A 16,995-nucleotide genomic window follows, 5' to 3' on the forward strand; every position below is an offset into this window, starting at 1 on the left:
CAACTGGCAATACAAATAATGAATTTACACGTTGTTGTCAAAAGGGGCAGATTAGACTGCCTCCTTTACATTCATATCCTGAATATCTAAAGAAGCTTCTAACTAACGATGTGCCTGAAAGTAAAAACTTTATGAACTGCATTAGATCCTACAATAGTTCATTTGCTTTTGTATCTACCGGAGTACATATCAGGCCACCAAAAGGCAATGGCCCATACTGCTTTCGCATATGTGGACAAATATTGCATCGCATTGGAACAGTGCACCCTGAAACAAATCAACAACGCAAATATGCACAAATCTACATCCTAGATCCAGATGAGGCAATCTATCAACGCATGAACCTTCCTGAAAACAAACAATGCACAGAGCTTATAAAGAGAAACGTCACTCATGTCATAAACAATCACCCATTAGCTAAGTCTATAAAAATGCTACATGAAGTTGAAAAGGAGGCAAATACAAAAGCAAATGCAGAAGGTATAGCGGCAACTACAATTGCTTTGGTCTTGATAAAGGACAAAGAACAAGATCCAAGACGATACAATCTGCCCGTCTTTAATGAAGTGGCAATTGTCTTTCAAAGTAAAGATGGTGAGCCTCCATTTCACAGAGATATTGTTCTACATTTACGTCCTGATAAAAACAACACACCTACATTCCAACGCAATGTTGCCTTCTCACGTGTTCGACGTTCATCTGACGTTAGAGTTAAAATTATAAATGATCCATGCCAAGGAAGACTCATTCAAGGACAAGACACCATCTTTACTACTAATGTTATATACAAAGAAATATTCCAATAAAACATTAATATATGCCAAACACTCTATTTGTTATTTCTATGCGCATCATCCAAAGCTGCACACTATTCTATATCTAATTCATACATCTCACTCTTTGTCATTTCCCAACGCCAGGGGTTGGCGAGCGAAGCGAGCAGGGGGCAGAGCCCCCTAGTAGTGGAGAAAGTGAGATGGGTGGGGTGGTGTGGTACAGATGAGTGGCAGTAGCAAGCAAAAGAAGTGTAGTAGGAGAGATCCCTGACCTAATGTAATTACATATTTGTCCCATTTACTGTAAGTTCATGTTGAAAAGCTCCTGCGGCTATAAACCTGAGAGTGGACAGAACTTGCAAAAGAGCAGGTAGAGCACAATTGCTCAAAGACTGCCTTTGTAAAGCCGGTGCCATTTCAGCACACAGCTCCAAGAGTATAGCTCTTGGAAATTGAAATCTACTTAGAAGCCAGTCATCATCATCTATAAATACACGCTCTCTTCTAATTCTTCCATTTGCGATATGTTCTAACGGCACTAAAGCAGCCATTGCAGTTGGAATAGTTGGGCCATTCCGTGCACTATTATATTGTTAAAGAATGATTACAATAAAGTGAATTAAAATAGTAAACAATAAGCAATTAATTTCAGTGTATTTGATAAAAACCCTCATCATAGATGTGAATCTAAAAAAGAAAAGTAGACCACAGGAACAGTAGCACTGCTTTCATGCTGAGTGCCGCCAGTTTGCAAAACTGAGCAGAAAAGTGTGTGCACAAGGGGAGACCCTGCCGTGAAAATGTGTGTGGCTTTACACCAAGTTTAGTTTTTATACATCTTGTTTATACATGAAGCCTCAATGTATCATCCTCTGCCGGTTGCTTTCTCCTCTCCCAAACTCCCAGTCTTAAAATTGGAGCGGAGAAATTGTTCCACTCAAACAACGCAGGAACTGCTCCCTTCCTCAACCGTTGCCATCCTGCCTCAACACTGGCTTGCAAAAATTTTTTTTTTTTTTTAATTTTTTTTAAAATGTCAGCTGCAAACTTGAGTATGGGGACTAACCATAAAGCTCTCTCTTCGCATAGTGAAGATTCATTTAGATCGGCTTTCCGCATTAGAGGGAAATGTATGAAAACTAAGTACCTTGTTGTACTTACAGGAAGCTTGACAAAAAGGTAGGTACACAATGACGTTCAGTTGTAGACCTATCTTTATGTTGAAACTTAAAACTTCTTTTTCTTGGAAAATCTCACTACTAAACGAAAATCACAACTGCAGCATGGGGAACGAAAGTGACTGAGCTGGCTGACATTTCACCGGAAGTAAGTTTGTACTACTGCACAATGCTAGCTAAATGGGCTAATGCAGCTTATTTAGTCAAAACATTTGAAGGATTGACATGTGAGTCAAATACAAAGAATTTCAAGAGGTAATTAAATTTTAAACATTAATAAGGATAATCCTGTAAACTGTTGCATTTGAAGTAGAAACGTGACATTTATTTTTCTTAAAAGGGTTAAAATGTTTTTTGTAGTCGCTTAAATGTTTAATGTATCAAGACAGGGGACTTGAATAATTTTTTGCTCTGGACCAGTTTTATTTTGTGTTGTTCATTTCAGGTCAACACTCTTTAGAAGTACAGTTCTGCCGTTCCCTTGATTTTTAGCATGTTAATTGCAAAAAAGTTGGAAGTTATAAAGACATCATTGTTTATTTACACAAAAATGCAATGTGCTCTGTTTGCATTTATGAAAAGCCTTTAAGTATTTTAGTAGACTGTGTGTTACTCTTCTGAGCAATTGTTTACAAAAGATGACATTATTGTTCTTAATTGAATGTTTGATTTAAAATTTTATGTGTACTGTTTACAAAAGATTGCAATACTTATTCAGTTAACATTTAATGATATTTGTAACATTTCATTTTACCAACGATAACGGTATTTGTTTTCACCAATTTAAAAAAAAAAAAAACTTTTTAACTTCTTTACTTTTTATTGTATAGTAAACTTTAATGTTACCTTTTACATAAGGTTGCACTATGTGAAGTGTTTACATTTAATGACTAAAATTTCCATTATTTGTTTCCATCAATATGCAGATTTGAATGCATGCAGAATTGCAATTTATTTACATTTTACTGAATTGCATTATATACTATATTGGGTGTCAAATGTTATGAAATTTCCATACTTTGTACTAAGTTGAAGTTTGAACTTTTGGTATCACGACAACCCTATATATGTGTGTGTGTGTGTATGTATGTATGTGTGTGTGTGTGTGTGTGTGTGTGTGTATATATATATATATATATATATATATATATATATATATATATATAATATGCATATACACACACATAGAAACCTAACTATACATGTGTGCTTTATTCTTCCAGGAAACTTAGTGTAAAAGCCATAACTAATCCACAGTATCTGGATAATATGGGAAACCCAGCACCAAATGGCCTTTATGATTTGGCCTTGGGGCCTGCTGACTCAAAAGAAATATGTACTACTTGTACTCAGGACTTCCACCACTGCCCAGGCCACTTGGGGCATATTGAACTGCCACTATCAGTGTACAGCCCTTTATTTTTTGATGTAAGTATTACATTTTAATTCAGTATTGCATATATACCGATATTTGTTTTTCTTGTTATGCTTATTCTTTTATTTTTGTAGTGAAAAGTGCTTCAGGTGTTAAGTCATTTCCATGATATAACAATCCACAATTAGGATATGAAAAAATATTTATAAATACTACTTGAGAATCGGCTCTGTACCAAATTCTTCAGTCCATGAAAAGTGCACATATAAACAGCTCTCTTGACTTTGACCAAGTATATGCTAGATTAGTTCCTACTGTTAGATGTTTGTCAAGCACTTGAATTCCACACTTGCAAATTTTGGCTATGTACTGTGTTTAAAAATTGCTATACTAAAATTTCCACCTACTATTCCTATTGCTGTACTAAATTTCCTTTCTGCCTAGTATTAAAGCATATGGGTTTATGGTAATCCTGACACTTCCATGTATTGTCATTGAATTCTTTACAAATTTAGAGAAGAAGCCAGAAGAAATTAAATTCATGAGAGGATGAATGTTGTTTTCGGTCAAATAATTTATATCAGGTCGGGAGTTGATTGAAGGTGACTTCCACATGGGGCATCCTATGGAGACATCTTCACAGGAAATGTGCCAAAAAGTGGAGGCCATAAATTTGCAACAACCTCAAGTAAACTTTTTTCACGTTGTCATTATGGGGTGTTATGTGTAGAATTCTGAGAAAAAAAAATGAATTTAATCCATTTTGGAATAAGGCTGTAACATAACAAAATGTGGAAAAAGTGATGCGCTGTGAATACTTTCCGGATGCACTGTATCAATCAGCAAAAAGTCGACAGGTCTGCTTCACTAGTGCAGAAGTAAGCACTGCTGCCTAGTAATCAAGAAATTGTGGGTTGGAGTCCGGGCTTTCCACGTTTTGAGTAGTGATAATGTGATACCAGGGAAGTCAGAACAAAAAAATACCTAAAATATTATTATGGGTTATATAACTGCTGCTTGGATATACAGCATTTTCAAAGAAGCACTTTGCAGAGAAAATATGATTGACATCATTTCCTTTTTGTAGTCTTTGAGATGATGTGTTGTAAGGTGATTGTTGTGTTTCCAGAATATCTGCCAGGATTAAAAGCAAGACATTCATGGAAATAATGAATGGCAGGTGTCTTCAGTGTCATGAGTAGAACATGCTTGGTTCACCCTCTTCTGCAGCAAAGCATTTTCGAGATGACAATTCTAGGCTCTCTATGAAGCAGGCAGCATCCTGTTAATTCCAGTGCTACACATATATGTTGATGAGAACATAAGTAGTGATATATGGGGGGAAAAATCATTGCGTCATCTAGTAACAGCTAGTGAAGAATGGGTTATCAAGCACAGTGGTAATCCTCTCAAAGGAACTGAACATAGTTTTTATTCATATAAATTTAATCTGCTCCATTAAGGGTCACTGGGAGGCAGTGTTTATTGCAGCAGCTGAGTGTAAGGCAAGAAGCACACGTGGTGGATGGTGCACTGGGGAACTGAACATAGTTTTTATTCATATAAATTTAATCTGCTCCATTAAGGGTCACTGGGAGGCAGTGTTTATTGCAGCAGCTGAGTGTAAGGCAAGAAGCACACGTGGTGGATGGTGCACTGGCTGTGCAACAGAGCCCAGAAATTGATCAATCAGAAAGTGTTTGTTTGCACACACCCCACTTATTAATAACATATCTATATAGTTTTGATTCAGTTATTTACCAAAAATATTTGGAAATGGTATGATCTAGTTGTGCAGCAGCCATTATTCCCCCAGGGGCTCAGATTGGAGATTGAATAGGGGTTGGATGTTATTTACTTTGTGAGAGACTAAATGTATTTTCTTAATTTGGAAATATCACTTACCTATTTTAAATATTTAGTTTTAAAATGGGTTATAATACTCAGTTCAACATGCTCAATAGTAATGATCAATCCTGAAATGCACGGGCATATGCAAATCCCTTATGGCACTGAGAGGAAGAGCTCTGTGCTACTACTCTGCCTATTTGTTAAAAATCTCTGTACAAAGTTTTAACCTGATTAAGACTAAATCATACCTAGAATTTTTGTTGAATTCTTTTTCACTTGTTTGCAAGCTGCATTCCTTTTCATTTCAGTACAATACATAACTTTTCAAGTGGTTTAGAAGCATAGGAGAGAATTTAAACAAAACTGCCATTTCGAACAATGCTGAATAACCTTTCTCTGACACACTAACGCAGAGTACTTTAACGCAACAAATCATTAGCAGGAGTTTGTCACTGGCACCCTTTATACCATCGGCAATGCACTTGCATAATGCCTCACTGTGACTGGAACTGACAAATCTGAAATGTGTTTTTAAATTTTCTTCCTTTTTAGTCAATCTGGTGTGTTCAGACCATTGTGTGTGTGCATTTATTTATTTATCTATCCATTTATCCATTTATTTAAAGAGCTTCTGTAAAATGCCAACTTTCCTACTAGGGACAAATAAAGTGCTATCTCTTTATGAATTTGAAAGACACAATAATACAAGAGGAAAATGTTAGTAAAAGTCTTACTGTGCTGATGATACAGAACAGCATCAATACATATAAGTAGGAAAAACGGCATGTCTGAAAATGTTTTTTCTGAGGCAAGAGAATTTCAACATGTGCTTGCAGAATTTACCTATATTACAGTATTTTAAAAAACATACATATATGCTTTTGTTATTGTCACTTTTACCAAATTCTGGAAATAATTCAGAAATAGGTTTGTGTGTGTTTTGATTGCATCATGATATGATCAATCAGATGTGAGCTGTAATCATTTAAATTGTAGTGTTATGAAGTTACAGGAGGAGTTTAAATGATATTTAATACCATGCCCTACACAGTCTTAATAGAGGAACAGAGGAATTGTAGTCATTCACTTGATTGAGTCGAGTGTGTCCATAGATGTCTGCCTGTCATTTTCAAACCAGCAGATATGGTTCAGGGTCACAGAGAAAAGCTCACATTCAAGTCGAATCAAGTCAGGCAGCTTTATTCTCATACCATCAATGCACAGTATTGCAGCATATAGCGGCACAAAATAGTTTTCCGGTACCATGGTGCAGCATGTACATAAACACAGGACAATTTCAAGATGGGTAAAGACCTATACTATAAATGGATAAATAAATAATAGGTAAATGAATGGATAATAATTTGAAATAGGACAAATAGGAAGGTACTATTTGAAATACTAACTTCTCCTATTGCTCATCTCCTAAGAGACGTGTCCACCCCTCACAGAACAGAAGCCATTCACCCATTCCATCACTTGCACAGCATTCCTCCCTTTTTGCTGCTATTCAGCTCATCACAAGCTGCCTGCATGTCACAATGTATTAACAAAATATAACATAATTTAAAAAGAAAATTACAACACAGAAGAACATTAACATTAATACACAATAACATTACCATTAGTGGTTTCCATTTTCGACAAGTTTTTCAATTTTGTTGGCATTACACTTTATATCGTTCACTGTTGTTCTTCCTACTCCATAAACTGAAACAATACTTGAAGTGCTTTTGCTGTTTCATAAACATTACATCTGGCCTGAAGAAGGGGCCTGAGTTGCCTCAAAAGCTCGCATATTGTAATCTTTTTAGTTAGCCAATAAAAGGTGTCATTTTGCTTGACTTTTCACTACATTCATAATGGCTAACACGGTACAACACCCTAGTACTATGAACATGTAATAATTTCAGTTTTTTGTGACAATTCCAACACCTCACGGATATGTTTATTGACAATAACAATGTATAGTAGTATAATTATAACAAAAGAGAAAAGTTACGAAACTCTATTAAAGCTGAAAGTATGTAACTGACACTGTAATTTCAAAATGCAGCATGACATGCGGTGCTGGGGAAAAACACTACATGGTAGCAAAAAGGAGAGTTGTTCCAATGTGCTCGAAGTGTATCATGCGGCAGTAGTAACAGGTAGATGTTGGCGTGTACAATGTGGGTTTTTTTTTTCTTTCCCCTGATGGATAATGGAGACTGATGGTTAATTCAGTGACTGATAATCAAGGTTTAACTGTAATTATTAAAAAACTACAGTAGTAACAAGTGCTGCAAATGTACTGCATAAATAATAAGCTACTAGGAACAGATCTAAGGGCAGGAGGGCAGCACAGAGTTGAGAGTCAAGGGGTAGAAGCTGTTGCAGAACCTGGCAGAACTTATTTGAATAGTAAAGTATCTTCTGCCAGATGGAAGTGGGATAAAGAGACCTTGAGAGGTGTGGGAATGGTCCTTCACAATGCTGTAGATTTTGTGGGTTCAATACTTTATAAAGATGACTTTAATGAAGGGCAGAGAGTGATGTTGTAGAACCTTACAGTCAGAGATATTGCAGTTCCCAAACGAGACGGTGTCGCAGATAGTCAGAATGCTCTCGATAGTGACCCTGTAGAATGTGGTACGAATGGGGGATGCAGGCGGAGGTAGGCTTGCCCTCTTCAGCCACCAAAGGAACCTTCTTGGCTGTGGAGGTGGTGTTAATTGACCAAGTAAAGTCAGCTGCCAGGAACACAATGAATTTAGTACTCCTCACCTGATTCACTGCAGTGTCCGCAATGTGCAGTGGGGTGTGGATAGCATGGGGCCTACCTGAAGTCAACAGTCATCTCTTTTAGAGATGCACGATATATTGGAAACTGTATTGTTATCGGCCAATGTTCATTAAAAATGACATCAAAATCTGTCAGATTTGTACATTTAAACCAGTACTGCCAACCGATATAATTCGGGCTTGTCAACATTGTTAGTTCACTAAATAATTAAATGTTGGTTTCATTGTTCGGTGAGGCAGACATTAAGCTGCAGAAAAGCATGCGTGCAAGCGCAGCCCCTTGCGCTCACAAAAAAAACAAACAAAAACGGGGTTTCCTAGTTTTGCTGACAGGAGCACTACGCGTGTTGTTTACTCATTGGGCAGATATCGTTAGTACAGCAATATGTCAGCCGTGTGGTCATATTTTCCTGTGAAAAATGAAGAAAACATAGTTGCTATCTGCTCTGCGTACAAAAATGAGATAATGCAAGGAGACTTTAAAATTAAATCTTTCAATATCACAAATTTAATTACCCATCCGAAGAACCACTGTAACAAATTATACACAGAATTTTTAGCAATTAATGCTACCAAAACGAAAGTTAAATCAGACGCTAGCCTCATACAGCAAACCGTTCAGAACGTGAAGACATTTACTCGACAACACCAGAGCTAAAGGCATAACTACTGACTAACCTTTTTCCCTAGATGAGGATGAGGGATTTCGCCAGCTACTACATCATTCAGAACCTCGGTACATTCTTCCAAGCTGGGGATACTTTGCAGATGTTTCACTGCCTGCATTATATGATGTGATTGCTACACATATCCACGAGTGTTTAGGAAACAATGTCACCAGCATTAGCTTCACTACAGATATGTGGAGCTCAGAAGTCAGTCCCATGAGTATGTTGAGTCTAATGGCACACTGGATTGACGAAAATGTTGAGGCAAAAAGAGTTCTCACTCTGCAACTTTCATTGCGCAAGCTTTCGATTCCATGTTAATGAAGTGGAACATTTCAAAAAGTAATGTGCATGTTGTGTTTCGTTAACAATGCTTGCAATATGGCAAATGTTAATGGAAGAAAGTGGCATTAAAAGTTTAAGCTGCAAGGCTAACACTTCGTAGCTTGCTGTAAATGAAGGCCTGTTGAGCCAGAGAAGCATCTCCGACTGTTTTGCCATTGGGAGGCGAATAGTTACTCGTTTTAAGCACCTTGGTACCCTGGCAAGAATGCTTCAGCAGGACATGCCAACATAAGTGTGCATTCATTTATAATTGCGGATGTGATTCTGTCTGTTGAAGCGCTTAAAAGTCTGCTTAGCAAGTGTGACAAGACAGATTCCGGAGTTCAGACGGCGAAAATCACACTTTTGGAGACTGTCACAAAAGCTTCAGTGGTGCATTCTCAGAGCCACTATACTGTAAATCTACTGTCCTTGATCCACGATACAAAGATAAATTTTGTGACCGAGATACCAAAAAATAAGCGCAAGGAGCACTTGAGAAATAACTGGTCGAGAAGTCAGCTGGTGAAGGAGATGCAAAGAGCAACAGCGAACCACAAGAGAAAAGGATTTGCACTCAGAGAGATGTTGCTGCTTCATTGCTGGAGATGTATGAAGAAATTCTTGAAAAAAAGAAAAACCACATTCAACTGCCGCCAAGTTAAAATAACAGAATCATAAAATTATTAACAATAATCTTACTAATTAGGATTATCAGACATCCAGAATTAAAAAAAAAAAAATAATCAAGCCATACACTGCAGCTTCCTAATATCCAATCAGTATCCTCGTGCATTTTCATGAAACTCACAGTCGACACTGAGAGGCGGCTTGCTGGGACAGTGCACGAGTGTGGGGCAAACTGCTTCGCAAACATTAACTGAGAAAAAAAGGAACACGTTGATAGCATCACCTCGCCTTTTTCGTCAGGTTTTCTGCACTTTATTTGCCAGATTGCGTACAAAACTGTTATTGCAGTGGCGCGGTTTTGGGGGTTTTCCATTTTAGTTGAGTCGCTGTGGAAAAATATTGGAGGAATTTAATTTAGTGGGTACTTAAAAAGGAGGAACAGGTTCGCCTGCATGCTAGAATGCAGCTTCAAGTTTTGTACCTTGTGAAAGATGTGTCTCCTGTGCCTAAACTGTAAAAGATTTTAAGGCAAGATCTATTCCAGTTTTAATGTAAGCATTACTTTAAAACAATCACCCTAAAATATACAGCAGTCTCTCAGTATTACAAGGCACACCTGTATTAGAAAGTGTTTCATTGTGGAACAGCTTGTGCTGTAGCACTTAAAAGTCCATCCGCATCACACTTTATAGAATGCCCTTTATATGATGCAAATAATTATACGTCAAGCTTTCAATGTCACAAGTTTTTATTAATGGCTGTGGTTGGTATAGGCATTGTCCTTGTTGTCCTGTTTTTCTTTACCACATATCTGGTCAACCTAATAATAATTTATTATATTTTTTATTATAATACAGGTAAATGTTTGTAAACTTGCTTTTTTTTCAGCTGAATAACTATCTCAGCAAGTCCCCTATTTCCAGAAATAACTGCACCCTCCAGTTTTGGAAAAGCAATGCAGCCCGTTTTCCAACCTTGGCCAAGGCAGCGATCATGTATCTATCGGCACTTTATACCAGTGTAGACAGTGAACACCTTTTTTTCAGCCATGTCAAATATCCATCCATCCATTTTCCAACCCGCTGAATCCAAACACAGGGTCACGGGGGTCTGCTGGAGCCAATCCCAGCCAACACAGGGCACAAGGCAGGAACCAATCCCAGGCAGGGTGCCAACCCACCGCAGGACACACACAAACACACCCACACACCAAGCACACACTAGGGCCAATTTAGAATCGCCAATCCACCTAACCTGCATGTCTTTATACTGTGGGAGGAAACTGGAGCGCCCGGAGAAAACCCATGCAGACACGAGGAGAACATGCAAACTCCATGCAGGGAGGACCCGGGAAGCGAACCCAGGTCCCCAGATCTCTCAACTGCGAGGCAGCAGCGCTACCCACTGTGCCACCGTGCCGCCCCATGTCAAATATAGTAAATGAAAAGAAAAACAGACGTGCTGGTGAAAAGGCAGAAATGCTTCTTTTTGTTAAGAAAAACCTACCGTTTGTGCTTTTAAAGAAGCCAACCTGTGACCAGTGTTACTGGTCTCATTGTACCTTTTAATTTTAGTTTTACTTAAAGTAGTATATGTCTGATTATGCCACAAAGTATATGCATTCACTTTTTTGTAAATATATCTAATGCCATGTTGTGTAATGACATGGTGTCTTGATGTGCTTAAGTTACCCAGGATGTGTATGTTAAGCAGATTTTTGTACATGACCTGGAGTATTTTTTGTATAGAGAAGAGCCATATCTTGCTCTCCCAATCCCCAACCCCCCCCCCCCCCCCCCCCCCCACAGAAAGTACTGGTTGCCTATATCTATAGCAAAGAAGAGGGTAAAAGTCAGCAAGTTAATACAAATAAGTTCATCTGTGTTTCACATGCTACTGTTGTTTCTTTGATAATGCATAATACATTTTCAGCATAACTAAAACATTCAAACCGGTAGTTAATTTAAAAAAAAAAAAAAATGTTGACCATCAGTTATCAGTATTGCCCAGAATTTCCGTATCAGTGCATCACTAATGTCTTTTGCTTTGTCCGCATCGAGAAACTGTTGTACCAGTCCGCCAATCATCATCTCCATTCTGTAAGCTGGCTCATCCCCATTGTTGACGAGACCCACCACTGTTGTGTTCTCTGCAAACTTAAATGACTTTCCATTCATCTGCAATTATTCATATAGGACTATGGGAAACTGTACACTGGCAGTGCTACTAACAACAATTGTGGCAAGTAAAATTCAAAGGCAGGTTTCAAATAAACTGGCTTTTTGGTTTGCTTACACTGGCAATGAAATGAGTTACTCTATTTCTTAATACAGTGATCCCTCGCTATATCGCGCTTCGCCTTCCGCGGCTTCACTCTATCGCGGATTTTATATGTAAGCATATTTAAATATATATCGCGGATTTTTTGCTGGTTCGAAGATTTCTGCGGACAATGGGTCTTTTAATTTCTGGTACATGCTTCCTCAGTTGGTTTGCCCAGTTGATTTCATACAAGGGACGCTATTGGCAGATGGCTGAGAAGCTACCCAGCTTACTTTTCTCTCTCTCTCGCGCTGACTTTTTCTGATCCTGACGTAGGGGGATTGAGCGGGGGCTGTTCGCACACCTAGACGATACGGACGCTCGTCTAAAAATGCTGAAAGATTATCTTCACGTTGGCTACTTTCTGTGCAGCTGCTTCGTGAAGCGACATGCTGCACGGTGCTTCGCGTACTTAAAAGCACGAAGGGCACGTATTGATTTTTTTATCTGTCTCTCTCTCTCTCTCTGCTCCTGACGGAGGGGGTGTGAGCTGCCACCTTCAACAGCTTTGTGACGCGGTGCTTTGCATACTTAAAAGCCAAACAGCACTATTGATTTGTTTGCTCCTTTGAAGAGGAAGATATGTTTGCATTCTTTTAATTGTGAGACTGAACTGTCATCTCTGTCTTGTCATGGAGCACAGTTTAAACTTTTGAAAAAGAGACAAATGTTTGTTTGCAGTGTTTGAATAACGTTCCTGTCTCTCTACAACCTCCTGTGTTTCTGCGCAAATCTGTGACCCAAGCATGACAATATAAAAATAACCATATAAACATATGGTTTCTACTTCGCGGATTTTCTTATTTCGCGGGTGGCTCTGGAACGCAACCCCCGCGATGGAGGAGGGATTACTGTACCAAAATAAAATTGTTAAATACGTTGAAGCACAAAGCACATCTTCCTATTAATACCACATTCACTGTGTCAAAAGAAATGCATTATTGCAGAGTCACGTAGTATGGGTAAAACAGCATACTTCATTGCTGAAAATGAATGAACAAATGCTAAACTTTTGTCATTTCTTTGGTGTTGTGTCATTTATTCATGAGTATAAACCCTACAATGTGATAAAAACAGTAAAAACACGTATGTCATACAGTATATTTGTATTGTTTAAGATTGATAATGGGTAATGACTGATGATGAGACCCACCACCACCTTAAATTGGTGTTTAATACTTGTTTTCCTGCCAGTATGATGAAGCGAAAAAAAATCTTGGTTAGGTGCTGCCACTCTTTAGTAAGTACACATAATATTCTCATGCCAAGCCCAATGTTTAGAGCCATTCTTTCAAGGGCTGAATAATAAAGCCCACTAAGGCAGATCCTTGACTGCATACAGGTAAGTACACTATCTTTAAATTGTTTCTGTGAAATCAGCCTTCTACGTTGGTCATCTTTATCTGTAAACCAGAGATCTCCTTCCACAGTGACTCCCAGCTAGCTGTCTCGTCAAACATGGGAGAAGAAGAAAGCTGGTGAAGCCTTTATATCTCACATTTTGTTAGCTGTTTTGCATGATCAGGTGACCTGTGTTGGGAATTGTGAGTTTCTTAATGTGAAAACTATATTGCTGAGCTACAGTTATGTTAGCTGATAAGGTGTCACTTTTTTTTGCCACTAACTAGTTTGTTGTACATTTTTAAATCTTTAAAATCAGAGTTTTCTCCTGTGTGATATAAAGTCCTAGCACAAACGCCAAATGCACACCTGGTTGTTTGTATAGGGACATCACACATTGAGGAGTTTTTTTTTAAATACGTAATGCATCTTTATGTTTCATGTGATAGAGGAATGGAGTAACTCGCACTACAAGATTTATAAGCCATACCAACCCTATCTCCCCAGCCATGGCTTCTTTTTCTTTTTGATTTTCCACTGTAAGATCATGCACAAAGTATTTCATCAAGTTGAACTTGATTGTCATTCCTCATGTTTCTGATTTTTTTTTTTTTTTTTTTTTTTTTTTGAGATCCAAGTTTTGTACAGTAATGACTCCAAATCATGAGTATAAATCTGTTAATATGCAGTGTTCATTTGAGTATAATCTTTTGGTGTGTTTGTTTCAATAGCTGAATACAGACTAGAGGACAAAAATGACAATCTATTGTTTTATTTAGGACCTCTAACATTTTTAACATTGATACATTTTAAAAAATCTTGTCTATATGGCAGGCATAAACTGAGTAAAAGTTTGCAGATGAGATGTAAGTTTTTTTTTTATTATTATTATTATCCTCTTTAATAAAATCCCTTTGTGCGTCCAGGTGTCCGTGTGTGTGTGTCTCCTGGTGAAGTGCGCATGCGCGGGGCACGGTGCGACACGCGATATTACTGTCAGAGAAAGTTAGAGGCATTTTACGGAAATACAAACCAGTATTACTGCGAGAGGAAATTAAAGGTACACAATACAGTGACACATATTACATACACATACAAGCCAGTATTACTGTCAGAGGAGATTAAAGGCATATTACCAATGCGCACGCCTGTATTACTGCCAGAGAAAATTAAAGATATATTACGGACGTACAAGACAGTATTACTGTCACAGAAAATTAAAGACACACAACACACGGCGGCAGCCCACGAAGAACGGTCAGCTCAGCAAGTAAACATCAACAAAAGAAAGGCTGAAAGAAAGAAAAATATGACCAACAAAAAGAATGAGGTTAAAGTCCCTTGCCATTTAATATAGACTGTTCCTACTAATGTTTATGCACTACTGTTCTAGCGCCCGTTATTGTAATGGGCTAAATGACTAGTATATAATAACTAAACAAGAATTGTACTGTAAATTTCTAGAAACCACTTATTTTTCTTTTGATGGTTATGGAAAGCTTTTGAGTTTTTTTTTTTTTTTTTTTTTTTTTACAGTGCTCATCAATAATGTATAATATGTGATACTAATGATTCATTTGACTGATTTTTTTCTTTATAGATTTTGTACTTGCTAATACGAGGTTCTTGCCTGAACTGTAATATGCTAACTTGCCCCCGGGCAGCTATTCATGTGTTGCTGAACCAGTTGAAACTTCTGGAAGCTGGCATTATCAATGGAGTTTATGAACTTGAAGAGACACTGGGCAGGGTAAGGACTAAACGGGAAATATGTGTTGAGGCTTTCTAACTGTCCTGGATTTTACAGTGCCCTTTGACTCATGCTGAGCAAAAGTATAATTTTGAGAATCTCCTGATTATCTATGAGTGATTAATTGCTTGTACCTACTCTATGTATATTTATTCCAATTATTTTACTGCTCAGTTTTGATAGTATACGAGTGTCGGTCTGTGGTGAATGTGTTCTCTGATGACCTGTTGCCTAGTTAAGAATTATCTCTCCTCCTATGCTGCGTAAAGCGATGCCACTCTGGGAAGTAGGTGTGTAGATGTTTTTGTAATGTTGTAAGCCTTCTAAGGTGCCCTGTGTTGACCATTGTTTTATTGGAACTATATTAAATAGAACGATTCCGTTTTTATATACAGTGCCTTGAATTTCCTTTAGTTTTTTCTCCTCAAATTCATAAAATTCCACCCTTTTTTGAAATAGAATGATATATTTTTATTGTCCTTTATGTTTAGGATACTTTTTGAAAAGAACGGGTTAGAAAACTGGCAACACATTTAACTATGGAACCCATAAAAAGAAAAAAAGTGACGGCTATAAACTCTTTATTTTGTGTGCTGCTACTCTTACTACTCTGCTTTTAAGCGTCACATTTAGCTCAGAATTAACCAGGAAGCACAGGAATTAAATTTAATATACTATATACATACTATATACAGTATCTCACAAAAGTGAGTACACAAAAGTGAGTAAATATTTTATATCTTTTCATGGGACAACACTGAAGATATGACACTTTGATACAATGTAAAGTAGTCAGTGTACAGCTTGTATAACAGTTTAAATTTGCTGTCCCCTCAAAATAACTCGACACACAGCATTAATGTCTAAATCGCTGGCAACAAAAGTGAGTACACCCCTAAGTGAAAAATGTCCAAATTGTGCCCAAAGTGTCAATATTCTGTGTGGCCACCATTATTTTCCAGCACTGCCTTAACTCTCTTGAGCATGGAGTTCACTAGAGCTTCACAGGTTGCCACTGGATTCCTCTTCCACTCCTCCATGACAACATCACAGAGCTGGTGGATGTTAGAGATCTTGCGCTCCTCCACCTTCCGTTTGAGGATGCCGCACAGATGCTCAATAGGGTTTAGGTCTGGAGACATGCTTGGCCAGTCCAGCACCTTTACCCTCAGTTTCTTTAGCAAGGCAGTAGTCGTCTTGGAGGTGTGTTTGGGGTCGTTGGAATACTGCCCTGCGGCCCAGTTTCCGAAGGGAGGGGGATCATGCTGTGCTTCAGTTTGTCACAGTACATGTTGGCATTCATGGTTCCCTCAATGAACTGTAGCTCCCCAGTGCCGGCAGCACTCATGCAGCCCCAAACCATGATACTCCCACCACCATGCTTGACTGTAGGCAAGACACACTTGCCTTTGTACTCCTCACCTGGTTGCCACCACACATTCTTGACACCATCTGAGCCAAATAAGTTTATCTTGGTCTCATCAAACCACAGGACATGGTTCCAGTAATCCATGTCCTTAGTCTGCTTGTCTTCAGCAAACTGTTTGCGGGCTTTCTTGTGTATCATCTTTAGAAGAGGCTTCCTTCTGGGACGACAGCCATGCAGACCAATTTGATGCAGTGTGCAGTGTATGGTCTGAGCACTGACGGGCTAACCCCCCACTCCTTCAACCTCTGCAGCAATGCTGGCAGCACTCCTATGTCTATTTTCAAAAGACAGCCTCTGGATATGACGCTGAGCACGTGCACTCAACTTCTTTGGTCGACCATGGCGAGGCCTGTTCTGAGTGGAACTTGTCCTGTTAAACCGCTGTATGGTCTTGGCCACCGTGCTGCAGCTCAGTTTCAGGGTGTTGGCAATCTTCTTATAGCCTAGGCCATCTTTATGGAGAGCAACAGTTCTTTCTTTCAGATCCTCAAGAGAATTCTTTGCCATGAGGTGCCATCTTGAACTTCCAGTGACCAGTATGAGAGAGTATAATATAAAATCCAAAAC

General features: G+C 38.4%; 1 protein-coding gene across 1 annotated transcript in view; it reads left to right on the top strand.

Moving 5' to 3' along the window:
• Positions 1–16,995, top strand: part of polr1a (RNA polymerase I subunit A) — a 131,513-nt gene that overhangs the window by 8,226 nt on the left and 106,292 nt on the right. Inside the window, exons 2-3 of the mRNA XM_028801579.2 lie at positions 3,178–3,382; positions 14,850–14,999. Coding sequence (XP_028657412.1) covers positions 3,178–3,382; positions 14,850–14,999 — 355 coding nt within the window. The remainder of the gene's footprint in view (positions 1–3,177; positions 3,383–14,849; positions 15,000–16,995) is intronic.

Source organism: Erpetoichthys calabaricus, chromosome 5 (genome assembly GCF_900747795.2).
Source record: "Erpetoichthys calabaricus chromosome 5, fErpCal1.3, whole genome shotgun sequence".
NCBI lineage: Eukaryota > Metazoa > Chordata > Cladistia > Polypteriformes > Polypteridae > Erpetoichthys > Erpetoichthys calabaricus.